The sequence below is a fragment of the Mobula birostris genome, chromosome 2 (assembly GCF_030028105.1).
Source record: "Mobula birostris isolate sMobBir1 chromosome 2, sMobBir1.hap1, whole genome shotgun sequence".
Classification (NCBI taxonomy): Eukaryota; Metazoa; Chordata; class Chondrichthyes; order Myliobatiformes; family Myliobatidae; genus Mobula; species Mobula birostris.
The window spans coordinates 24,407,234-24,434,595 of NC_092371.1; the positions used below are offsets into that span (position 1 = coordinate 24,407,234).

General features: G+C 46.5%; 1 protein-coding gene across 3 annotated transcripts in view; it reads right to left on the minus strand.

Annotated features, from left to right (window-relative positions):
- Nucleotides 1–27,362, minus strand: part of LOC140185393 (protein TMEPAI-like) — a 94,929-nt gene that overhangs the window by 13,740 nt on the left and 53,827 nt on the right. For 2 of the 3 annotated variants that reach the window (XM_072238762.1, XM_072238763.1), the window contains exons 2-3: nucleotides 16,230–16,304; nucleotides 7,168–7,322 (exon numbers count right to left, since the gene is read on the minus strand). In XM_072238762.1, the coding sequence (XP_072094863.1) occupies nucleotides 7,168–7,322; nucleotides 16,230–16,304 (230 nt within the window). The remainder of the gene's footprint in view (nucleotides 1–7,167; nucleotides 7,323–16,229; nucleotides 16,305–27,362) is intronic. The other variant, XM_072238764.1, reaches the window with a different exon arrangement.

Consider the following 27,362-nt stretch of genomic DNA (forward strand, 5'->3'; position numbering starts at 1 on the left):
GGAGGTGGTGCAGCTGCATCGGCTACACAAAGGTGTACAAGTGCACAGATGATGTGTGCAGGAGCCGAGCTCCAAGCACAAAATGCTGAAGGAACTCGGCAGGGGGTGAGAAACCCGAGGGAGGTGAGGGGCAGCTGATAAATACCGAGGATGGGGTGAGAGGGTAACCGGAATGGAGAAAACAAAAACAAATGGGGGTGGGGGGGGGGAGAGAAAACAGAGGGGAGTAGTTACAGGAAGAGGGGTTGGAGATTGCACAGACAGAATACGAGGTGTTACTCCTTCATCCTGAGTTTGTCCTCAAGGTGGCCATTTACAGACATGTCAGAATGGGGGGTGGGAAGCCGAACTGAAATGTGTGGCCACCAGGGTATCCTGGCTGGTGCAGGAGGCAGAGCAGAAGTGCTCGATGGAGGTTTCTCACCACCCCCCCACCCCCACCACCATCTGCATCGAGTCCAGTGACGTAGAGGAGGCTGTACCGGCAGCATCGGAAACAATTAAATGACCCTGCACAATGTTGGGCAAAGTCTGTCTGTCAATCTAACCACAAACAGTTTTGATCCTCTGCTGCAATTTGGCTACTCTGCCAAATAACGTACATCACACGTCTACACTTGTTCCTGGTTTTAACAGAGGAACCCGTGATGTTTCAGTGACAAGTCTAGCGATGTTGAATTATTCTGCTGAGTTCTAAAAAAAGCCATTGTTGCCAAGACACAATTTGGGAAACTCTCTCTCTGGAGCCTGAAAGAAAGGCATTTGAATTAAAATTGCTGGAAACACTCAGGTCAAGGCGGCATTTGCTGAGAGAGAAAACCAGCCGGTGTTCAAGGTCAATGACCTTTCATCATCAGCACTGGGACAAGGGGGGCGATGAGTTTTTACGTTACAGGGAAGGGAGCAGCGGTGGAGAATGCCCGTGATGAGGTGAAGTCCCAGGTGAAGCCAGGTGGCAGGGACGGATAAAGGGCGGCGAGGCCCGCGTGTCAAAGCTGACAGCAGAAGAGATGCAAACAGAGAAAAATGCCCAATCTGTGAGATGCAAGCAGCAGCTGCTGCTGGAGATCTGAGCTAAAGCAGGAGGCTGGAAATACCCAGCAGGTCAGGCAGCAGCTCTGGAAAGAGAAATCCAATAAACGTTAGCATATCCACTAGGATTCAAGAGTGAGGGGTGACCTTATTGAAATCTATCGAACGGTGAAAGGCCTTGATAGAGTGGATGTGGAGAGGATGTTTCCTGTGGTGGAAGACTCTAAGACCAGATGACACAGCCACAGAATAGAGGGTGTCCTTTCAGAACGGAGATGAGGAGGAATTTCTTTAGCCAGAGAGCAGTGAATCCCTGGAATTCATTGCCACAGGCAGCTGTGGAGGCCAAGTCATGATGTATATTGAAGGCAGAGGTTGATAGATTCTTAATTAGCCAGGGCATGAATGGATATGGGGTGGGGAGGCAGAAGATGAGAGGGAAAATTGGATCAGCCATGATGAAATGGCAGAGCAGACTCGATGAGCTGAATGATCTAATTCTGCTCCTATGTGAGAGCGAGTGTGATTTACCTGGTTTCCACCCGTCACCTTACCCTGCTGTCTCCACCCTTTCCTTTCTGCACCATAGAACACACTTGGCTTCTCATTCTGCCCAGTTCTGCCGGCAGGTCTTTGACCTGAAATACTGCCCAACCTGCTGAGTATTTCTGATTTATTTCCTAAGCGGGTTTTAAAAAAAATTAGTACACTGTTCAGTGCTCTAGGATGGTTACAAATCTTCATGTCACTGAAATGACCCGGAAACAGATCCTACATTAATCCCATTTTATCCCAAACAACTCTCCCCGACCCCAGATTCTGCCATTCACCCAATTCCAGGGGCTATTTACAATGACCCATGAACCTACTGACCTTCATGGACCTGGGCCATGGGCAGAAAGCTGAGCACTCACAGGGAACCCACGTAGTTAGGAGGACATGCGAACTCCACACAGACAGTGCCCGAGGTCAGGATGGAACCTGGGTCGCAGGTGCTGTGAAGCAGCCACCTTGCCAGCTGAGCCACTTTGGCATGCAAGGACAACGCATGAAGGATTGTGGCTTGGGTAGTGTGACACTCCCTCAATATTGGCCTGTATTTATTAAATGTCACAACGGAAAAAGAGTAAAACAGCCAATGTTTCGGGCTGAGTTGAGTCTTGATGAAGGGTCTCGGCCCGAATTGTTGACTGTTTATTCTTTTCCATAGATGCTGCCTGGACTGATGAGTTCCTTCAGCATTCTGCGTGTGTTGCTTGGATTTCCAGAAGCTGCAGATTTTCTCATCTTTATTAAACACCGGCGACTTGCGGGCAAAGAGCACCATAAACAGAGCAAACAGGCACAGCCTCAGCACCTGGGTCACACCGAGACCACATGACACTCGCGGCAGAAGTAATCGCATGCAACACAATTGGAAATCGACCTCCCTTGCTGGCTTTCACAGGCATGCCAGGAACCATCTGTGCAGGGCAGGAGGTGGCTGGCACGAAGCAAATCCACGGGTGCACTGTGAAATGTTAGGCAGGATAATGGTGATTGCATTGGACAACTGCTGAACCCAAGGAGAGATTATAAGGGGCTGTTCCACTAACAGGTTGGAGGACTTGGCTTCCCTTTCACCACTGACGTCCTGTCTTGTCAGTCAGCTGGTCCCTTACCTGGAACAGAACTGTTGGTGATACTACTGCTACCACACACAGTATTCAACAAAAACCTAACAGCACCTTCCAAGCAGAGGGGAAATTGCTGGGAATTCCCAGTGGCTCAGTTTTCCGAAACGGCTGGCAATTTTCCCCAAAGTGGTGAGCTGCCACTTGGAACAGGTTTATGCATGTACTTCCCAACACACTCTTCCAAAGGGAATGCAAATCAGCTTTGATAAAAGCACATGTTAGGCCCAGGATTGTTCATGAAATCAAAGATTTCACTGCTATGCAAACTCCTTCGACACTCATTCCAGTACAAACTCAGTCATTTCCAGTCTAGCAGAAACTTCCTCTCCGGCACAAAATACCTTTGGAATTATGCAATAACTATAAAAAGAATTGATCCCGAGTTTCGATCTGACCCCAAGTTCACCCTGAAGGGAGGTCACAGTTCGGGGTTCTTTGGCCCTGTGAGAGATAGGGAATGAGTGAGAAAGTGGATTGGAAAGGGTGTCAATTCGAAGCAAATGGCACGTGGAAGTCTGAATAAGCAGTCTCGATAAATGGTATCTATACTGCAGCGACGGGAGCAGATGGCTCTTGGGGGAATCAAACACATGAAAGCCAGTTAGCCACACTTGGAAAGCCAGTCCAATTTCTGTGAGGTCTGAGACTGTGAATCATTGTACCAGTTGAACAACATTGACCCTGGATCTATGGACGGGTAACAAAACGCAGCTGTGCAATGCCCCTCTCTGGAACAGGGCAGTGCACACAGTATGCGACAGGAGTAAAACTGGATGTGCCAGGTCTCCCCAAACTTCTTTCTCCAGTGAGACCAAGCTCCGATTGGACTCTTGCTACACTGGCCCAGAGTGGCAGAGGCTGAAGGCAGCCAACCTATTCAAGGGCCTTGCTATCCTTTTCATTCTCTCCTCTTCTGTCTCTTCTCCCCTTTCCTGTCCAGCAAAAGGTACAAAAATCTGTGAACAAGTGCCACTAGGCTTAAGGACAGCTCCTACCCCACTGTTATCAGACTCTTGACTGGACCTGTCATAGGTTAAAAGACAAAATCTCAATTTCCCAACTGATCTTGTTGTGGCCCTTACCCTTCGACTACCTGCACACTACATTTTGCATGATTTAATTATGCATGGCATAATCCGTCTGGACGGCACACAAAAAAATCTTTCCACAGTATCTCGGTACGTGTGGCAACAATAAACCACTCTGCTGCAAGACCGGATGGGAGGCCGGGGAGACTGACAATACCAGAGTGGGTGACCTGTGGACAATTTGGATTAGTTATCAGGGACATTCTGCTCTGTATGCCGCTCGTAGCAGGGAGAGCAACAACGCGAACTGCAGAGTACAAACACTCCTGGCTTCATAAGGAAAGATACCAATAAGCTTAAAAGAGTGCAAAGAAAATTTACACTGATGTTGCAACGACCCTTGACGACCGGAGTTACAGGGAAAGTTTGAAAAGGTTAGGACTTTATTCCACAGAGTGCAGGAGAATAAGGGGGATGTTATAGAGGTATACAATGATTAGCTTTGTCACGTGTACATCGAAACATACAGTGAAATACATCATGTGTCAAATCAAATCAGCAAGGATTGTGACGGTGAAATATTTAAGGGAGCTGGAGAGGGAACCTTTTCAGTCAGATGGTGGTGTGAGCATGGAACAAGTTGCCAGCGACAGTGGCAGGTGTGAAAGATGTGGAGGGCTTGTGGTCTGGGTGCAGGTAGACAGGATTGGCAGAAGACCAGGCTGGCATGGCCAGTGGCCCTGTTTCTGTGACCATAAACCCAGTGACTGTGCAGCAGCAGTGTTAAGGGAAATGTGATGGAAAACAGATGGAGGTGGAGGTGTTGATACACAACACAGAAGGCCAGGTGCAGTGTGGAACACAGGTGACACCACACTCGTTCCAGAGAGTGGAGCCTGAAGCCACACGCCTTCACCATCCCTGTAATGTGGGACTCACTTGCCCGAGTACTTAGAGTGCAGAGTGCTCACCTACGGTTGGTGGAGCTGCACTCGTGTGCAGCATCTACCGGCAATGAGGGGTTGTTTGTAGCCTCCAGGTCACTGAGCAGGGAGGGACTGGTTCTACACAGGCAGCCTCACTATCTGGGTCACTTTCACGCTGCACAGCACACATGGCAGAAGCGAGCTACCAACTTCCATCTGTGGCAGCTCCACATGCACCTGGCAGTCCAAGATGGCACCTGGTACAGGGCACACCCCCCTGGCAGCATGGGGCTGAGACGCAGGGCTGTACATGGAACTGCACATTCTAGGAACCGCAGTGTACAAATGCCACTGTGAAAGTGCTCTGGTGACTTGGAGCCCTTTCCAGTGCTGCGTGCTCTATCTGGTACTGTTCCAGGCAGGCCACCAGTCAATTACTGCTTGCATGAGCCTTCGTCTGTACCCGCCCACAGGTCCAGGCAGTGATGAAAGGCCATTCATTAACACAGCTCTGTTATTGCTCAGCCTTTCCAAACAACCATAAGATGCAGTGGCAGCAGGCCATTCAGCCCATCGAGTCTGCTCTACCATTCAATCATGGCTGACATTTCTCTCCCCCAACCCTATTCTCCCACCTTAACCTCCTTTTCAATCATGAACCTACCCACCTCAGCCTCAAATACATCCAATGACTTGGCCTCCGCAGCACTCCATGGCAGTGAATTCCACAGATTCACCACCCTCTAGCTGAAGACATTTCTCCTTTTCTCACTTTTAAAGGGATGCCCCTTTATTCTGAGGCTGTGTCCTTCCATCAGACTTCCCTACCGATGGAAACATCCTTCCCTCGCCCAATCTATCCAGGCCTTTCAGTAAGGTTTCAATAGGATCCTCCCTCGTCTTTCTGAGCTCCATTGAGTACAGGCCCAGAGGCATCAGACGGTCTCCATCGGTTAACCCATTCATTCCCAGGATCATTCTTGTGAATCTTCTCCAGATTCAGAATCAAGTTTACTATCACTGCCATGCCTCATGAAAGCAGCTTTGTGGCAGCAGTACAGCACAAGACAAAGATTAGCACAAGTTACAGTAAAGAGGGCAAGGCAGCGCTCACGGACTGTTCCAGAAATCTGATGGCAGAGGGGAAGAAGCAGTTCCTAAAAAAAATGTTGAGAGTGGGTCTTGAGGTTCCTGTACTTGTCCCTGATGACAGAAATGAGGGTGTGTTCCAGACGGTGGCAGTCCTTAATGATGGATACTGCCTTCTTAAGACACATCCTCAACAGTGGGCAGGCTGTGTCTGTAGATGGAGCGGAGTGAGCCCTTAGACACAAGGCCCACTTCTTCAGCAGATCTCTTCCCCTCCAACTCCACACATACCTTCCAGAACCATAGACATAGAATCAGAATCTTGGCCATTTGGCCCATCAAATTTGTTTTGTTATTTAAACATGGCTGAATGATTTTCTCTCCCAACCCCATTTTCCTGCCTTTGATACCCTTACTAATCAAGAACCTAGTAAAATATACTTTAACTAGACTATAGCCATCCATGACAACAAATTCCACAGGTTTTGGCCAAAGAAATTCCTCCGCATTGGCTCAAAGAACATCCTATTCAGAGGCTGTGCCCTCTGGTCCGAGACTCTCCCAGTATTGGGAACTTCCTTTGCGTCCACTCTATAGAGGCCTTTCAGTATTTGGTAGGGTTCACTGAACAACACCTACCCCACCCCCCAATCCTTCTAAACTCCAGCCAGTACAGGCAAAGAGCTTCTCATATGTTAACCCCTTCATTCCCAGGATCTTTCTCGTAAACTTCCTCCGGAGACAGGAAACCAGAGTTATGAATTTAACCCTCATCACCGGCAGAAGCTGCAATTGGAGCTGGAATACGCGTCATCCACACAGGAGCTGGGACGGGAGGGCAGGGCAGGTGCTCATTACAAAAACCACAGCAGACACCCTGCCATTCATCAGATTTAGGTATGAAAACAATGCTGGGCAGCCCCGACTTTCTGGGCGTGCCTCGATTGATAGCATGTGGCCAGCTGTTAGTGGAATTTGCCCAAGTCAGATGCTGCAGGCTCGAGTTCCACCAACACTCTAGGCTGGTTCCTCGTACTTCGGCACAGAGCGCAGACACTGCTTTTTGCAGGAGGTTCCATTGCTTTCCCAGGTGACGAAACTGATCGGAGACCATTGGGAGTTCCCCCTGTTGTCTTGGGAAATATTTCTCCCCCTCAATGAACGTCATTAAGAACAAATTAGCAGGCTGTTTGTGTCTCCTTTTGAGCACGGCTGAGGTGTTGGTGTCTCTATCATGACAATGGCAAGTGTTTTACATGACAAAGGCACTTTAGAACTTGCACTATATGTTGGGACGTCTGAAGCTGGGTCTGGAGATTTCAACTCACAAATTATCCTATTTACTGAATTCGCTTTGCACTGAGGTAATTATCTTCAAAACCCCCAAAGGGCGTAAGTTCTAGCCGGGCATCTTACCGACTGCAGGTTGCCTTCTTGCCTTCGCATTTGGCTCTGTCGGTTTATTAAGGATCGCGTGGAGAGTTTGTAGTGGTTGAGGAGGCAGGTGATCACCACGACCATCACTATCATCACCACCACTATCACGATTATCTGCACAAACTCCAACTCCGCTGTAACAGAAAGCACAAGAGCAACGTGAGACAGTGCAGGGAACAGATCAGAGAAAGCACCCCCGCCCCCCCCCCACACACACAAACCACCATCTAGAGAACACCTCACCTCACGATTTATTGAGAGACAGAGACAGACCATCACTGTAACACTGGGGCACATTCCTGGAGAGGGACGGGCTCCACCAGGTTTCAGATGCCCAAGACACGCCGTACAATGAGCATACCAAAAGCTTGTCATGACGGTACCAGACGACTCCACCAGGAGTTAAGGACACACACACACACCTGGTGGGAATAGGTCTGTCACTGTATAACTCTACATTCCACACTGACGCCTGGGTCAGTTCGTTTGGAGACAGGCAAGGGCTAAGCGTCATTGTTCACAACCCCCCCCCCCCACCAACGAGGGTCGGAGACTGCGGTGTGAATGCACACTGGATGGAGGCCGAACAGCTGTCTCAGGCACAATGAGGAACCCAAATCAAGGTGATACTTATTGGGACTAAATTGTCACCTCATGCCTGGACAGCAGAGTCACTAGAGCTGGGAGATGCTGGCCCAGAAATATACTGAAGCCCACACTCCATACAAAGGTGATACACAACTTTAGCTGCTCGACAGGCTCAGGAAAGCAAACTGTTTATAATCTGATAGTTCCCAGACTGGAACTGGCTGTTATACAGGCACAAACTCTAGTCTATCCCATCCTAAACATTTCTTGGGCTAAGTATACAAATTAAATCTAGAACCAAGGCAGCTCATTATGGAGTTGTAGGTGACCTGGCTGACACTGATCTCTGAAAATGACACCAGCGTGTCAGACTGCTGGTTGACAGCATTTAATGCAGCAACAGGGACTGCTTTTGGATGTCCTGAACTTGAATAGTAAAAGGTAAAACACAAGAGAAACTTGAAAGATGAGAGAGAGAAAAAAAGGGGTAAACACAAGATAAGTGTAAGCGATGGTTAATGGTTGGCATAGGCCTGGTGGACTGAAGGAACAATTCCCATCCTCGACTGTTCCACAACTTTATACCAGTCCGAAGAAACATTACTGAACTTGGGAGGGTGTTCAACTGACTTCCCAAGCCATGGACTGCAACTGCATATCCTCTTTGAGGAGGAGGATATTATAAATCTTGTTTATTTAATTAGAGACACAACATGGTAACAGGCCCTTCTGGCCCAGTGAGCCTGCACAACCCAATCACACACACGTGAGCAATTAGCCACCTAACCTGTACATCTTTGTAATGGAGCAGCAAATTGGAGCACCCGGAATAAGCTTACATGGTCACAGGTAAAAAGAAACTTGTGTGATAGAAACTACTTACAGACAGCAGTGGTAACAGTTTTGATTACTGGAAGGAGGGTTAGTAACCAAAGCACATAGATAACGGTACAATAACCAGATGGAAATGCATTTCCCTATTTGAGGCAAATAATAATCTGGAGCCCTCCAAAGGTGGCAGACGCAGGCTTAACTGAACGTCCAAACAGTCTCTGAAAATCTCTGACATTCCAGGGCTACAGAGAAGAGCAAGGACTATTGGATAGTTCTTTCAACGAGCCAGCAAGGCAACGATGTGCCTAGTGACTTTTCTCCACTCATTCTACAGGGACATAATGCAGGCACCCAAAAACCAGATCTCAAGAAATTACTGCAGTTGCAGTCTGTTATCCCTCCACTGCCTACAGCCTAAGAACGAGTGATATTTAAGGAAACTGGTTTAGATGACCTTAAATATCACTGCACCTTACAACTATGGTTCACTCCGACGCTGAGATATACAAAGCCCAAGTGCTGCATTCAGCCGTGCAAAGACCCACAACTGGTGCTCACTTCAGAATTCAGGACGTCCTTTGACGAGGTGGCTGATCCAGTTTGAGGCGGTTCTCCTTGAATTCTGGCAGATGGAAACTTAGCCTACTGCTATACGGATTTTGGAATGCTGTGTTCAGTTCTAGTCACATTATAGGAAGGATGTGGAAGCTTTAGAGGGTGCAGAGGAGATTTACCTGGATTAAAAGGCACGTCTTGTAGGCTGATCAAGCTAGCATTTTTCCTCTTTGGAGCAAAGGGGATGAGAGGTGACTTGACAGAGGTGTAGGAGTGGCATAGATTTGGGCTATAACTAAAAACATTTTCCTAGAATGCAAATGGCCAATGTGGGGAAGCACAATTTTAAGGTGATTGAACGGGGGAGGGGGGTGTGTCACAGGGAAGTTTTTTTTAAAAAAGCAGCACAAAATGTGGTGGGTGCATGGAGCACCCAGCCAGGGGTGGAGGTAGAGGCAGATACATTAGGGGTATTTAAGAAAATCTTAGATTGGCACATGGATGATAGGAAAATAGAGGGCTATGTGGGAGGGAAGGGTTAGACTGACTTTAGGGTAATTTAAAAGGTCAGCGCAACACTGTGGGCTGAAGGGCCTGTATTGTGCTGTAATTGTTGGTGAATTGCATTGACTGGCTAGAACTTTACCCATGAGATCTGGGTGCTGTTGCTGAAGAAAAAAGATGTACATGCAGTGTAAAAGCATCAACTCTAACATTTGCCAAACAAAAAAAGTTGTGAAAATATTTGAACATTCTGCTGTCATTCTGGAATAAAACTAACCCATCAATTCAAACCTTTCACACACATTAGCCTCCTCAAAAAAAAACCAACAACCCTGGAAGACCAGGACCACTCATTCTGAAAGGCAGTGCAGTGGGGCAAAGGATAAAAAAAGGATTTAAATGAAGAGCATGCCTGAAGGTGGAGTGTGAAGCATTCTCGCACAGCCCAGTCTCCCTTCTTGTAGAAGGGAGAAGCAGCAGCAGTGAGTGATTAGAGCAGAGCGGCTGCTAATCACTATTACTATTCAATTAGCAGGAGACCTTGCTCAATTTTTCACTAGTAATTTGTCCTTGGGGACTGTTGATAGATGTTTAATAGTAGTCAGAGTGGCTCTGAGTGCCGGGGAAGGATGTGCAATCGAGGTTAGTGTACTATTTTCCTTTTCTGGTGTCTAATAATAAATGCAGCAAGGAACACGACATAAACGTGCAGACCCACTTCACTGCAGAATGATATGTGAATACCGCTGATTGCTCCCATCACTCAGTGGTTATAGAAGGATGGGCTTTTGTGTGTGAGAGCAAGTTGTACACAAACCACAAACTCATTAATACCCAGATACTGTTCATAGAACACTACAGGCTCTTTAGCCCATGTTATACCGACCTTGTAACCTATTCCAACATCAATCTAACCCTTCCCTCCAACATAAACCTCTAATAATTATTCTCCCCACCCACATGCCTATCAAAGTGTTTTTTAAATGCCCACCATTGGCAGTGTGATCCATGCACATATCACTCTGTAACATCCAGTTCTGATATCCCCATATACTTTCTTCAATCACCTTAAAGTGATGTCCTCTTGTATTAGCCTATTACAAAAAGTCAGTTGGTCTGTCTACCTAATACACCTTTATCAAGTCACCTCTCATCCTTCTTTGCTCCAAAGAGAAAAGCCCTAGCTTGTTCAACCTATCCTTATAAGACATACGGTCTAATCTTGGCAGTGTCCTGGTCAATCCCCTCTGCACCCTCTTTAAAGCTTCCACATCATGCCCATCATGAGAAGACCACAACAACAATACTCCATGGCTCTTGAACTCAATCCCCAGACTAATGAAGGCCAACATACCATACACCTTCTTAACCACCCTATCAACTTGCATAGCAACTTTGAAGGATCCATGGACATGGAACCAAAGATCTCCCTGTCCACACAGCTGTCATAGCCCTCTATTCTGCCTTCAAGTTCGACCTTCTAAAGTAAATCACTTCACAGTTTTCCGGGTTGAACTCCATCTGCTACTCCTCAGCCCGGTTCTGCACTCTGCCAATGTCCCATTTTATCCTACAGTAACCTCCTAGAACTTCACTAACCTTTATGTCATCTGCAAACTTACTAACTCACCAGTCTACTTCCTCATTCAACTCATTTAAACAAATCACAAAGAGTTCACTTTCTCTGTATTAAGTCCCAGGCACCAAATCATTTGTTTTCTGACCACTGGCTTTTACAAGAGCAGCATGGACCCAGTCTTCTTGCCCGAGTCCTGGTTCTGCACAGGACGGTTTACAGCAGATGTCCTACCACACTTGTCTCTGCCCATTTCCATAGCCAGTTTATCAGAGATTGGCCAATTTAGGAAATACCTTCTTTTAAAGCCTGCATCATCATCTTTAAATCCCTCATCTGTATTACGTGACTAACCTCAACAGGCTGGCTTGAATTTAATCCTTTCATGGATCATTCCACCACACCATTAACCGGGTTGCTTCCTGCCGTTTACACAAACTTTCAGATGCCAGTGGCAATCCAAGGACTGCCTTCTTTTCGTTTATGATCTTTACTACTGACATTTCATCTCTGCCACCCTTCAGCCTGGGCAATGATGGCGGTGGGAATGGAAGCCTGGACCCTGGACTGTGGGTTTAATGAGTCTAACGAGCTGCGGCAATGAAGTGTGCCAGAGCTCAAAGTGGGCGAGGACAGCAGCATGTCTGAAGGGTTGGACTCCAGAGTGGGTGGCTCTACAAAGATCTATGACATTTGATATGTAAGAACGAGACTGGCACTGTGTGAAAGATAAGTCCAGCAAACGTAGCCTAATAAACACTGATCTTCAAGCAAGGCGATATTATTCAGAAGACAAGTTAGAGGAGCAAAATTTAGTCCATCGAGTCTGCTTCGCCGTTCGATCACAGCTGGTTTACTTTTCCCCTCTCCCCATTCTTCTGCCTTCTCTCCATAACCTTTGATACCCTTATTAACTAACCTCCGCTTTTAACTATACCCAATGACTTGGCCTCCACAGCCATCTGTGGCAATAAATTCCACGGATTCACCACTGACTTCATTTCTGTTCTAAAGGGACGCCCTTTTATTCTGAGGCTGTGCCCTCTGGTCATAGACTGGAAACATCCTCTCCACATCCACTCTTATTTTAGGCCTTTCAATATTCGGTGAATTTCAATGAGACCACCCCCTTCATTCTTGTAAACTCCAGTGAGTACAGTCACAGAGGCAGCATATCTTAACTCTTTCATTTCTGAGATAATTTGCATAAACCTCCTCTGAATCCTCTACAATGCTAGCACATCTTTTCTTAGATATGAAGTCCAGAACTGCTCACAATACTTCAAATTATGGCCTTATAATCCTTCCACATCATATCCCTGCTTTCATATTCTAGCCCTCTGGAAACGAATACTAACATTGCGTTTGCCTTCCTACTGACAACCTGCCCGTTAACCTTTAGGCATCCTGCACTAGGACTCCCGAGTTCTTCTGCACCTCCAATTTCTGAATTTGTTCCCCGTTTAGAAAAGAGACTACTCCTTTATTGCTTCTAGCAAAGTGCATGACCATACACTTCCCTGCATTGTGCTCCATCTGCCACTTTGCCCATTCTCCTAATCCTTATTTTATGCCTAAGGTACACTTCCAAACAATGTCATTGTCCAGAGTTATAGGGGAGAGCGAGAGAATGAGACACAAAGAGACTAAAGGATAGAATGAAAAGGAGGGAGGGATTGGCTTCCTGTCCCACCTACCCCAACATCAGGCTGTGGCTTTCAATGGCAGATAAGTGCTCAAAACATTAAAATTGTTATTCCAAACAACAGCAATGCAAACCCCTTCCTAAACTAATCCATCACTCTGCACTCTCTGGGCAGCGTGCAAACATCAAATATTAAAACCTTAAACTGTCTGAATTTTATGAAAATCTAATCTGGGCTAATGACAGCTTTCTATGTGGCGCGACGGTGGAGAGAGCTCATTTACATTCTGACAATCAGCTCCCTGCTGACTCACTTTTGGCTGGGCCCAGTGATTCATTTATCCTCTCTTCCCTGAGCAGCAGCTCCCTCCGATTAGCTCACTGCAAAAAGAGTGAAGGCTTCGGGAGATTTCACAAAGCAGGGTAAAGTGGCTCTGGGGAGCATGTCTGGCTGGCTGGCGAGAATGGAATTTTACTTGCCAACAACATGCAGCACCAACAATTTAATAACTCCTGACAAAAGAGAACACAGGTTTAATAATATTCACAGTATATATCTTCTCATCAGGGTGAGGGGTGCATCACCCAGTCCCTGTGCTGGTACTATAATGAATGGATTATCACTGGGTAGCAACCCTCAGCTAGTTATGTGTCTTTTTTTAAAAAAAAACCTTACCACCACAATTTTACTGGTTTGTGTTTTAACTGCAATGGAGCTGTGAATGAGGAGGAACACAAAATGTATTCAGCTCAAATAAATTCTTAACCTCTCTCAAGAGTGCAAAATGCCCAGGTTGAACTTTGGCTCCCAAGTGTATGGTTCGGAAAAAAATCTTTGGTGTAGGGGGCTGACATAGAACATAGTTACAGCACTTCAGAGTTCTGGATGCAGGAGAGATATGATTGGGCTGGAGAAGAGGGAGGAATTTACAAGGGTGCCACTCGCTTAGGAAAACTGCAGCTTTGTAGGAAGATTGGCTAGGCTGGGATTGTTTTATTTGTAGAGGAGGATGTCATTAAGGGTGTTAAAGAATAATGGTTATGATGGTCTTTGACCATTGTCTTGGGCAACCCTTTGGTAGATAAGCTAACCCCAGTGGGAAGTGCAGACTCTTGATACAGGAGGTAGGTGTGAGGCAATTCACTCCTTCTACTACTGATGCAGAGTGTCCATGTGCTCTTGGAAGCAGGGAATGGAGGTTCTCGACAATCCTGAACATCCTCCTTCACTTTGACTAGCCATGGGAAAGGGGGGGGAGGGGTTAAGACAGTGACTAGAAATGCCTCCCCCCCCACCACCCACGCCAATGATGAAGGCCAACCTTGAAATGAAGTGATTGGTAGAAGGGTTAGAGGGGAGGAGCACATTTTAAAAAAATATAAAAATTTAAAAGATGTGGTGGGTGTCTGGAACTTATTGTCTGAAAGCGTGGGACAGACAGTGACCTTCATTGTACTTAAACAGTGCCTGGGTATGTACTCTGAGAGGCATGACCTGCAGAGCGACAAACCCAGTCTCAGAAGTACGGAGGGAGGGGGTGGTGGCCGGAATTAGATGGTTAATTCTCGACCAACACAAATGTGAATATCTTGTGGAAAAGAGAAGCATGCCCTTCAGCTCCCTGAGTCCAAGCTAACCACTAAGCATACGCCTACACTAATCTATTACCTTGCCGACTGGACTTCGAGGTGAATTGTCCTGAGTTTGAATCCGGCCGGCTCCTTGCAGGCTTTCCACCCATGCTGGGTCGAGCATCGAGCTAGCAACTCGGCCTCATTAAAAAAAGTCAAATGCTACAGATACGGAAAAAATGCCGCCCGATGCGCCACAAGGCACGAGAAGGAACAACAACAATCCCATTGACTAGCACTTGGTCAATTCTCCATACCATGCCCCGTGATTCTACAGCCATCACTCACGGCTCCGTTCTGAAACGGAGAGGTTTGTACCCACACAGCCAGCTTCCCACGTGCTAATTCCTGTGATGTAAGAATGCTGCTTTAGATGGTTAGGTCAGACCTGGCCCATGGCTCAGTTTGTGAGGAGATCTGTAATGGTGTGTGGATTCTGTCACCCACACCAGACACTGTGAGGGAGTCTCACTGCACCAAGGAACCAGTCTGGGATTGCACCTCGACATGGAAGACTGAAGCAATGCTCCGAGTTAGTGTTGTACCAGAGAACAGCGCTTACCTCACGACTTCCATAATCACAGACAGATCAAGCACTTGCAACAACTAATAGGTACTCTTTTAAATGCAACCCATACATATCACAAGTAAACCACAAGGATAAGCATTGTCCAGGATATCCATGAAGATTTCCCTACCAAACAGGATAAGCTAGGTGCATCCAGAATGACATCTCACCCAAAGGTTTTCCCCACTGATCCTTCAGACAACACTGAAAACTCTGGGTGGCGTGCTCAGATCTCTGGATGGTGTGGTCATGATCACAGGGATTTTTTTAATATATATAAAATGGAAGATTAAATTTACTGCTGCATTTCTTACACTACACAGTGACACCACTTCAACTGTGAAGTGCTCTGGAGAGTGTGCAAGAAAACTCCCACATCGCTCCATTTGCACACGGCCTCCTCTGCAGATGGAAGACAGGCAGATATCATCGTTCCCCCAGACACTTTGCAGAAGGCAAGGGTGTCCTTGTGTTTTGACGACAGTGGTAAGGACACTACACAAATCCCTTGCTCAGCAGAGTGCCATGGCATTTCTTCACATCTCTGCAATACGTTAGGAAAAAAAACTTCTATGCTGTTTAATGAACATGCCTGTACACAGGATCTTTGCTGATTTACTGTACATTGACTGCATCGAGTACTTTGGGTTACCAATGGACACAACGACACCAACGTAAACTATCAGCATAAAAAGAAAGACCAAAGGAAATGCATGAATTAAACATTTTGAATAAATTTATCTGATGAGAGATAGTGACAATAAAATAGACAGCATTTCTATAAAAGTATTTTAAAGACTTGCAGATACTTTGAACAATGCACGTTGACGATATTCATCTCGAAATAATGAATGGGAAGAGTCTGGTCATGATTTTTCCCCCACTCTTCTGCCAGCCTGAGATGACCAGAACCAAGTGGGAAAGGGTCATGAATCGATCCCTTGTGCTTAGGGCCGTTTTACTGTAAAGTGCCTGCTGAAACCCACAACAATCGAGTGGTGGTAAATGTTCGAGACCTACACAAAATGTACAACATAGAAACAGCCAACTAGCTCTAACAGTCTATGTTGTCATTTATGTTCCCAACCAGTCTCTTCCCAACTCTCTTCATCTAAACCACCCCCCACATCTGCACATACCTCTAGTTCCTTCCTCCCTCATGTGTTTATCTGTGCTATTAGCTTCAACCTCTCCACGTGGTAGCAAATTCGATTCTGCATTTATTAGAAAGGAAAGGTAGATCAGAAAATAACAAATTTGGTTCCATAAAAAGTGAAATAAAACAGGCTTTCATACTCCAGTAGTGACTCTGGTTGTAACTTCCACCAGCCCTACCATTCACTTGTGTCTCGGCATTCTGGCCTTCAGTGGAACCCAGAATTCAAGGCCGTACCACAGGGGGCATGCCTCCAGTTGTCAGGGCCTGAAGCGCTGCAGAAACAAAACCACTCCACTCTCGCCCCTCCTTCAATATTCTTTTAACCTGCACTTTCATCATCTTGCCATAACCTGCAGCTCATTATCCATTAAAAGATACACTGCTGAGAAACAGGATGGGAAGAGCAACTCAAAAAGTTGTTATTTTCTACCAACCCATTGCAGGGATGGTGACAACAAAGGAATTGCAGGGGTGGGGATGTGGTGTGGGGGGGCGGGGAGAGAGAGAGATTTCAACAGGCACAGAGGGGAGCCAGGTGTACTTTGGGCAAAATAAAATCTAGTAACCAAAAAGGAAACATGCTGTTCTAAGCCTGGTTTACAGGTATGGACTTTACTTGGAACCAAAATGTCATTAAACTTGGCACTGATGAAGTGCTTTTCACACACAAAAAAGCAAAGACTAGAGGGGATTATGAAAGCAAATCTTTCCCTTAGGTTCGCAGCAGATGTTAGACAGTGAGAAATAACAACAGAACCAGGAGGTTCAGTGAGCACCTGACACCATTGTGGTTAACTCACCTGGCTTCATTTACTATGTTGTACAGGATCTACAATGTGCATTACTTACAAAAGCACAGACATGCACATTTGGTCAGGTAAATTTATCTTCAAGAATGGATAACACTGCCTGCTGTACCGCAACTCTCAATATCTTTCAGAACCTGAAGTGTGTCTGACAATTCTATTCCATCCCTCCAACAAAAGTGTTTGGGAGCACCGAGCGCTCCTGCACCAGCTCACTCAGACCAGCAACCCCACCCTGAACACCACAGGCCATCAACCTAACCTCATCCTGCACCATGACCAGAGAAGAGTTTAATTGATTAAGAAAATGTTTCAGTAATGCCCATTTTTATCACTGGCCTTTAACTTTGCCCCATTGGAATTTTGTTTCACCTCATCAGTTCCACCTTTGGATGGAGACCAGGACCAAGTTCACAGCTCCTGACTCCACCAGACCCACTGGTGTGAAGCTGCACACCCTTACATTGTGCAACACGTACAACATGCTGGAGGAACTACCAAAGAGAATAAACAGTTGGCCTTGCGGGTTTTTCTTCAGTCCTGAAATGTCAACTGTTCTATTCCCTCCACAGATGCTGCCTGACCTGCTGAGTTTTGTGTCTACTGCTCAAGCTGTCCAGCATCTGGAGGATGTCTCTGTGTTTACCCCAGCATTGTATCTGCTGTTTTGCCACATTAACATTGATGAACCCTCTCATGCTCAGATCCACGTGCTTTCTTTTTACGAAGTTTATTTTTTCCCCTCACACCGTGGTCTGCCCCCAACTGTTCCTGAGAAGGCAGTGCTCAACCTCCGTCTTCCTGACAACCGCAGTCCCTCTGGTGTAGGTGCTCCTATAGTGCTCTTGGCAAGGGAGTGCCAGGATTTAGATCTATAATGAAGGACCGGTGATATGTCCTAGTCTTTGGAATTCCCTGCAATCTTCTGCTTACTGACCAATGACCAATTTCTGTCTCTCTAACGGTTGCAGATGTTGGAATCTGGAGCAACACTCTGCTGAAGGAACTCAGCAGGTCCTGATGCAGGCTCTTAACCCAAAAAACGTCAACAACTCCTTTCTTTCCCACAGGTGCCGCTCTGTCGCTGGGTTCCTCTAGCAGATTATTTGTTGCACCTATAGGAAGCTGACACTCTCAAGACAGGTTGAAGGGAATGTTGCGAATTGACATTCTCATTGCATTGACGATAACAGAGCAAATACTCCTCATAGATTTTGTTGCACTTGGGCAAGGGGCATGTAGTAGGGCGCATCCCATGTGTCAGAATTTAGCACAACCCGTACTACCACCCCTTAACTGGAGTGAAACCACTCCCTCAGGAGGGACTGAATCTTACTTCCCAGCTCCATCTGATACAGCCCTCTGGATAGAACTAATTTTATAGAACACAAGTCTAACAAAGATCCACAAATACACTGAAGTTGCAGGAGCAAAGTGTTGTAGATGAAGAGGGGAGAGTCAGACATTGACAATTCTCAGCTCTCTGTGGAGACCACGGCAGACTGCGTAAGTGAGGATACAAAAGGCTCGTTCTTTTTATTCAATGAGCTGAGTGAATTAACTTGGAGCAGCAGAGACGGTCTCTCTTTCAGTGAGAGCTGGCTACTGTTTATGTAGATGTGAAGTAACAGATCACTTTTGACCTACATTTGTCACATGCCTGTCTGTCTACTGTGCAGGCAGAAGAAAAAGGAGGCCCCCTTAAAACAGCGAACAGTGAAATCTGTTGTGCTCTTCATTCAATGAGTTTTGGGTGATGGGGGCAGGGGGGGAGGGGAGAGAGAGAGAGAGAGAGAGAGAGAGAGAGAGAGAGAGAGAGAGGGAGAGAGAGAGAGAGGGAGAGAGAGAGAGAGGGAGAGAGAGAGAGAGGGAGAGAGAGAGAGAGGGAGAGAGAGAGAGAGGGAGAGAGAGAGAGAGGGAGAGAGAGAGAGAGGGAGAGAGAGAGAGGGAGAGAGAGAGAGGGAGAGAGAGAGAGAGAGAGAGAGAGAGAGAGAGAGAGAGAGAGAGACAGACAGAGACAGACACACACACACACTTTGGACTTTCTCTGCAGTTGGAGGAATCCTCGCTGAGCGAGCCATCCGTCCAAGCTGCTACGTAATACTGCAGACAGCGGAATTCTGCCTGTGTCTGATGCACTTAATCCCAGCACTGCGCAAAGCTGAGGAACAGAAATGGGGCAAGGGAACACAAGCTGAAACTGTTCTTCAGCCCCAAGTCTCCCTCGTCCATCTCTTAAGAGTCTTGTGTGAAAATATGAACAATGGGAGTAACAGAGGGAGCTAGAAACCCTTCACATGAATATCAAGGATGCTAGACTAAAATTAATAACTCCCAGGAAATGGTTAAAGGTACTGAAGGGAGGTGAATTTGGCACAAGTTCCTATTTTAGTGAGACAAATCCTGCAAATCCCTCAAAACCCAAATGCTGGTAGAAGCATGAAATGAGGAGGTGGGAGAAGAAAAAAAATTGCAGCCGCAACAATTTTATCTTTGTGTTGTCTTCACTGCAGTAGTGTTTTGGTGAACGTTATTTACATTCTTGTGTACAGATGCTGCAGTTTCACAAGAACCCCATTTGCCAGCTGAAGCCCTGCCATGTTAGAGGAAATCTGTGATCTTTGGACACAGCCCCTTGAGGTTTCAGTCTGCATTTTCCCCCTCCCCCACCCCCCAAACCCTCCAAGAAAAAAAGCAAGGCTCTTGTGCAGCTTATATTTTTGCATGGGTGAATAATGAAAACAAGAGACAACTCCATTAAAAGGGGAAAAAAGATGGGAGCCATTTTTGTTAAAATCCTTCCAGGATCACATTCAGAGACATATGACAATTACAGCATGGAAACAGGTCATCTCGGCCCTTCTAAGGACATCACGGCTTATTTTAAAAGGACATCTGTCCTTTTAAAAATCTCCTGTTTCAAAATGAAATGCAAACTTGTTACCTTTAGCCCTTCTAGAACATAATGGGGTAAGGGGGGGTAACAATTGGAGGATTGTGCCATTTGTAGGAGTTATCCCTGTGTTTGAGGAGACTTGGTATGACACATGCAAATTTCTACACATGTACCATGGAGAGCATTCTAACTGGTCGCGTCACCGCCTGGTGTCGGGGGGGGGGCACTGCACAGGATCAGAATAAGCTGCAGAAAGTTGTCAAGTCAGCCAGCTCTATCGTGAGCACTAGCCTCCCCAACATAGAGGGCATCTTCAGAAGGTGGTATCCATCACTACGGACCTGTCAGTCAGGACCTGCCCTCTTCCCATCGCTAATATCAAGAAGGTGGGACAGGAGCCTCAGACTACAAACACTCAACGTTCCACGAACAGCTTCTTCTCCTTTGCCTTCAGATTTATGAATGGACAATGAAACCATGAACACTATCTCAGTATTTTTATCCCTCTCTTTTTGCACTACTTATTAGAGAGAGACAGAGGGAGACAGAGAGGGAGACACACACATATATATATATATATATATATATATATATATATATATATATATATATATACACACACACAAACTTATTGTAATTTTATAAGTTTTTTTTATAATTTACTGCTACTGCAAAACAATAAATTTCACAACATATGCCAGTGATATTAAACCTGATTCAAAGTCTTCCCACTCAACGATGGCAACTGCATTAATTAATGCCCTCAACTCAGACAACCCAAATACTTCAGAAACCACACAATGGAGGGCCTTGAGTTCCGCCTCTCCTCTCCCCACCTCTCCCCCCTTATCAGATAGTGACAGCTCAGGAACCAATCAATATAATAATTGGGAGGGGGAGGTTGTTTGGGAGAAATGGACACAAGTAGTGGGTAAAATGCGCACAAGCACAACCTCCTCCCTCCACTGACACGTCAATTTAATGCAACACTTCTAAAATTAACCAGCAGCACAAAGACTAGCAAACATGTCCACACCTAGTTTATCTGTCCATCCCGATCAAACACAGAGACACAACATTGTGCTGGCTGCCTTGTAAACTGGGTATCTCACACTATAAACACAGGATGCAGACTTCCAGCTACCAATGAACCTTGCAATCTGATCGTTCCTCCCTATTCGAGATCATAACCACCATTAACCTGAAATATTTTTTTAAACAACAAAAGGAGGAAATCTGCTAAGTCAGTGACGGAATATCACTGGGGACAGACAGTTCTGGGAAGCACAGTGCTTTCAGGTGAGTGTGACCTCTGAAGGACTTGCAAACCCTTCCCCACCCCCCCTCTCCGTCTGCTGACTTGCACGGAGAGCTGGTGAAGATGCTGACACCCCACAGATTTTATGCTGCAGCACAGGGAGAAATTAAACCCTCCAGCAAGAGCTACATAACTAACTGACTGTTTCTGTAAATGAGGTCTACTCTGAGGTGCCCAGAGTACGCACTCTTTGGTTACATTGGTTGGTTTAACATAGCCTGTTACTGTTGGTGGCAAGTTTCCAACTTGTCTGGCAAATTCAGAAGCATCACCTCACCTTCAAATGCTCTGCACCCTCTCTTATCCTTGTGCTTACAACAGCTGCCCTCAACAAACTAGAAAGCGAAAATGAATGGGCAAGTCAAATGGCCACAACTCAGCGTCAGCACTTCAGTGTTAAGCAGCAATGTTCTACAGGGTAATTCGCCACACTATTATTTTTAATGGCCCATTGACTTTCCACCTGAATTAACAATTGGAGATCAATGTCCTTCAAGTCAATTCTGGGGTGCTGGCAGAAGTACACTGTGGATTATCCTGGACCCTAATCACTGTCACGGTAACTATCTGCACTGACCTTTTACACTCTGTGCAGGTTATATGGGCTCCCACTTCTTTATTAGCAAGATTGGCGGTACTGCCCTGAGAGTGGAGAACTGTCAACCATACTCATTCCATCAGGTTTGAAGAATGCCTTCCAGTCCACGAGGGAGACTTTTGGGCAGGTGCTTCCTTTCGGGTGGCTATGTTGTACATTCCCCATGAGCTGCAGTGTCAGTACCACTGATGCAGCTTTGACGTCGATTTGTTTCCACCGGCAGTGGGACTGGTGGATGGGTGCAACCGAATGAACTAAACTTGCACTCTGGGTACGTGCTGCAGGGCTTTCACAGGCAGAGCGGTACTTCTGAAGTAGGTACCCCTGCGCAGTAGCCAGTTTGCAGACAGCCCAAAATTAAAACGATAGATTTCCAGATAACCTGGTTTTAGATAATAATTAACCGAGCAAGCAGTTGTTCCTGCTGGGCTTCGGATTGTTTGTAAACTGAAACTTTGGGAACAAGGTATTTAGTGGGCTTTCTTCTGTTGGCAGTAGTGGCAACTTGCTGTAGTACTTCTGGTGACAGCAGCCCCCAGAGTGATGTTGGGAAGGGAGTTGCAGGGTTTAGACCCAGTGATGACAATGAAGGACCACAGATACATTTCCAAGGCAGGATGGTGACTTGGCTGGCGGGGGGGGGGGGGGGCAGGGGGAGGGTGGGAGAGAGGAAGTGTTCCCATACACCTGATGTGTGTCAGGAAATGAATCACTTGAATCACTTGTCACAGGAAAGCCAGTCTCCGACCTGCCCTTATAACCGAAATACACTTGTGCAGCTGTGTTTCTGGTCAATGGTGACCTCCAGAATGTTGATAATGTGGGACTTGTATTCAAGGGAGTTGCCAAGGACAGGTGGATGGACTCTTTCATTAGAGGGACTCGGTGCCTAGCATTTACTGCTGCATGTAGACATGAACAGAGTTGTAAGTGGAATTTAACATCCCCATTTCTGACTGTTCAATTCCATTTGCAACTCAGCCCATGTCTGCTTGCAGCAAGACCTGGACGAGATTTAGGCACGGACTGAGAAGTGACAAGTAACACTTGCAGCAGTGAAAACTAGGCACTTACTGAAGCAGCTAAGGGTGACTGGGCCTTGGATGCTACCTGAAGATCTCCTGCAGGGTGCCCTGGGGCTGAGACTCCACATCCAAGAAAGGATGTACTGGCTTTGGAGAGGGTCCAGGGAGGTTTACAAGAAGGAGCCCAGGAATGGAAGGGTCAGTATACAAGGCTTTGGGCCTATACTCACTGAATTTAAAAGAATGATGGGGAAAGGCCTAGATCTGGGGTCCCCCACCATTTTTGCACCGCGGACCGGAATAATATTGACAATATTCTTGCGGACCAGCTGACCAGGGGGTGGGGGGGGTGTGGTATTCAAGTAGGGTTAAACTCACCTCAACATGTCCTTTACAGTTAGGGTTGCCAACTTCCTCACTCCCAAATAAGGGACAAAAGTAGCAGTCAAATCCCGGGACACTTTACTCCAGGAAAGACTACAATGACCATGAAGCCTTGCGCGGGCACCTGTGCGCGCATGCGTGAACATGCCGATTTTTTTTACCCACAAATCGGTTTCGCCTTCATCTTCCCAACTATACTGTACAAACATTATTTCTACTTTATATAAGCTGTGTATTTATCATATAATTCCTGCTTTTACTATATGCTAGTGTTATTTATTTCCGGTTTTGTGTGTTACTTGGTATGATTTGTTAGGTTATTTTTTTAGGTCTGGGAACGCTCAAAAATTTTTCCCATATAAATTAATGGTAATTGCTTCTTCGCTTCACGCCATTTCGGCACGAAAGGTTTCATAGGAATGCTCTACCTTAGCGGGGGAAATATGGGACAGTTGGCAACCTTATGTTCAAGTTCAACAGTGCATGACAGGGAATGAGGAAAGGTGCAGCTGACTGATATCATTTCCTCATGGCCCAGTAGCACATGCTTTGCGGCCCGGTGGTTGGGGACCGCTGGCCTAGATAGAGTGGGCGTGCAGAAGATGAGCCTGGACCAGAGGGCACAGCCTCAGAGTAGAAGAATGACCCTTTAGAACAGAAGAGAAGGAATTTCTTTAGCGAGAGGGTGGTGAATTTGGAATTCATTGCCACAGACAGCTGTGGAGGCCAAGTTATTGGATATATTTAAAGCAGAGAATGATAGGTACATAATTAGTAAGGGTGTCAAAGATTATGGGGAGGAGGAAGAAGGGGGTTGAGGGGGAAAATAAATCAGCCATGATTAAATGGTGGCGCTGACTCAATGGGCTGTGGCCTAATCCTGTTCCTGTCTTATGATCTTATCAGCTGGCTGATGACAGGGATTGGATTGACTGGACAGTGAGCAGTCAGATTTATCCTGTGAACACATCATATTCGGGCAGCTTTCCACATTGGCAGGGCAGGGAGCTGAAACAGCCTGGGCAGACGGGCAGTGAGGTTTGGAGTGCAGGTCTTCGGGAGTACCCCCAGGATGTCACCGAGATGCAGCACTGAGCGTCATAGGAAGTCATTCCTGCCTGTGGCCATCAAACTTTACAACTCCTCCCTTGGAGGGTCAGACACCCTGAGCCAATAGGCTGGTCCTGGACCTGGCATAATTTACATATTACTATTTAACTATTTAAGGTTCTATTACTATTTATTATTTATGGAGCAACTGTAACGAAAACCAATTTCCCCCTGGATTGATAAAGTATGACTATGACTATGTCACCTGTCCATTGGCACCCACAGACGTTGCTGACCTGCAGAGTTCCTCCAGTGCTTTGCGGGTTGCTCTCGGGACATTGCTGGGTCTCTCCTGTATCCAGCATTTTCACTGCTTCTTGATAAGATGTGGTGGGAATCAAATCGACTGAAGACTAACATGTGAAGGTGGGGAGAGAGAAGGGGTCTCAGGAGGAAGCATCATCACTTCTGGCTGAATTCTTCACCCTTTTCGTTAGGACTTCAGAAGCAGGAGAATGGGGTGGAGAGGAATAATAAATCAGCCATACTGAAACAGTGGAGCAGACTCAATGGGCCGAATGGTCAAATTCTGCTCTTGTGTCCGGGTCTAATCAACCAAACTAACTAAAGGAACGTGAAGCACAGATAAAGGAAAAGAGGTTTCAATACAACAGCTGTCCCCATCTCTTCCTTCCTAGGTTGTATTTGGTCTATTTAAACGTTGTTAGAGTGTCTCAAATGGATTCCAAACACATTCCTTTGGAATGTATTGCAGACAGCAAAAGGTGCTTCCGTTCAGGAGTGTGGACCTCCATCCAAAAACACCTGTTTTACTGCCTTGCACTCATTACTATCCCCAATTATCAGGATCTAAGAAATATCTCCCCCCACCCCACTGACGAATGGCCTTGTCACATGAGTCGAGTATGTGGGCCCTGCTCTGAAAGCTTTGCACAGTTTGCACTGAGCTCCATCATTAGCTGATGCAGAGGGGCCCCTGATCGCTTACAGCTTCGTCACCAGCCCAAAGCTTTTCAGCCGATGGCATACAGCCATTGCTTCAATGCTGGGAAACATAGCAGCCAGACCGACAGGCGGGTAAAGAACCAATTACTCCAGAGTTGCAGAGAAACGCAGCACTGGCCATTCAGCCACACTGAGCACAACCCACCCACCACATTTTATTTTAAAACCCACACTTTAATTTTTCATTCTCCTCACATTCGTATCAGCTCACCCCACCCCTAGATTCCACCACTCTCCTACGCACAATTAACCTACCACCCCATCGAGGGAGTGGGAAGAACAGGAGGAATTGTACAGAGACAGGGAGCAAGTGCGCACTTCACACAGATGCAAGGTCGGGATTGCACTTGGGCCACTACTGCTGTGAGGCAGCATCTACACCAGACGTGCTGCTCATCCTAGCGACACTGGCTGAGGGAGAAGTATTTGCCTACACATTTTGACGGAATTACACTCCTCTTCCAATGTGAGGGTTTTCATCCAGTCCAGAGGGCTGTTCACTTAGAGGATAAGGCCCCCCCCAACACCCCGAATTAGCACGGTAAGCCAGCCAGCCTGACGTTTCTTGAATGGGTCGGGATTTCTCTCTCATTGCCAGCAAACATTTTGGGAAACTAAGGGACTTTCATTCAATGGATGTTTGTTCTTTTGAAATGGGAAGTTCACACTGCTGTCATTCACATCCTCCATTGTGCTTGGATGTAGTCAAGATGGTGCCTAACCCACATGCAGGCACTGTTAACTCGGCCTGTGGCGCCAAGACAATATCCATTTTATTCTTGTTAGCTTTGGTCTCTGTCCCTGGTCCAATAGTGCATTAGCTGTAATACTATCAGACCTCTCCCTGCCACCTGACATGGCAAGTTGCTCAACAACACCCAGTCTTGCCAAAGGAGAGCCTGGACAATTTGTTTAAGCACCATTTTGGTACCGACGAGATATTTCAGCTACCAACCATAGAAGTAACAGCTTCTAGAATGGAGTCCCATTGTCAAACGTGTCCACCATGATACCAGTGACGTGCTGTAGGAGCAGGGCGCTGTTGGCAAGTCCTGCCCGCCATGTTTAAAGGGGCTCCACCTGTAATCCCAGGTGGATGCAAAGATCCCGTGGTACTACTCAAGATACAGGAATGACATCCTAATAATAAAGATATTCTCATGTCCTGGGTAATATTTCCATTAAGTGGCTTCAAGGTAGTTTAACTGGTCATAGGCTCATTGTTATTTATGGTAAAGATGTAACTTCTCCCATTCTTGGTTGCTTGCACAAGATGCTACCAGGCTGTACTGTGAGATTCTTTAGTGAATGTGCAGGACACACTGGCTCCAAGGCAGTTTATCCAGCGTTCCAGTGAAGAGGCTGTGTGAAATTTCCCTACTGACCGCTTGAATCTTGGAGAACACACAATTATAGATTCTGCCATTAAACACAAGCTGCCCGGAGAAAACAGCAAACAGGCGTATTCTTACACATGTGCAATCTGCCAGCTAAAACACACCAAACTGTGCCTCATTCGTCACCAACGATACTCTGAAGGTGGTGCACCTCCTACTTCCAAAAGGATAAGAGGTCGTCCATCTTCTCTTCGAAGGTAGTCAATCACTGGATTTCTCTGCCAACTTCCCAACTCCAAAGGTGGAGGGGGTCAGATCAGTGGAGATAAATTTCAAGATCAAGGCATTGCAAGCAATGGGGACTAGTACAGAAATTGAGTTGAGACCAGCAATGATCAGCCACAGTCATATTGAATGGCAGGGGCAGGCTTCAGGGACCTGGTGAGTTCCTCCGGCTTCTACTTGGAGTTCCTTCCCTCAGCTTTTGCATGCTACAGGATTCAACGTTCAAAAGTGTGTTGGCAAAAGGTTAGGTGAAATTTTCAATGCCGTGTTGTTCCTCTGACCCTTTAAGCTGGTTGTTGGGACAAGTTCTACAGTGGCTACTGACCTCTCTGAAGTACAGCATTGTTGGCAGGGCCCGTGCAGTGCGGCAGGCAATGGTGAGACCTTG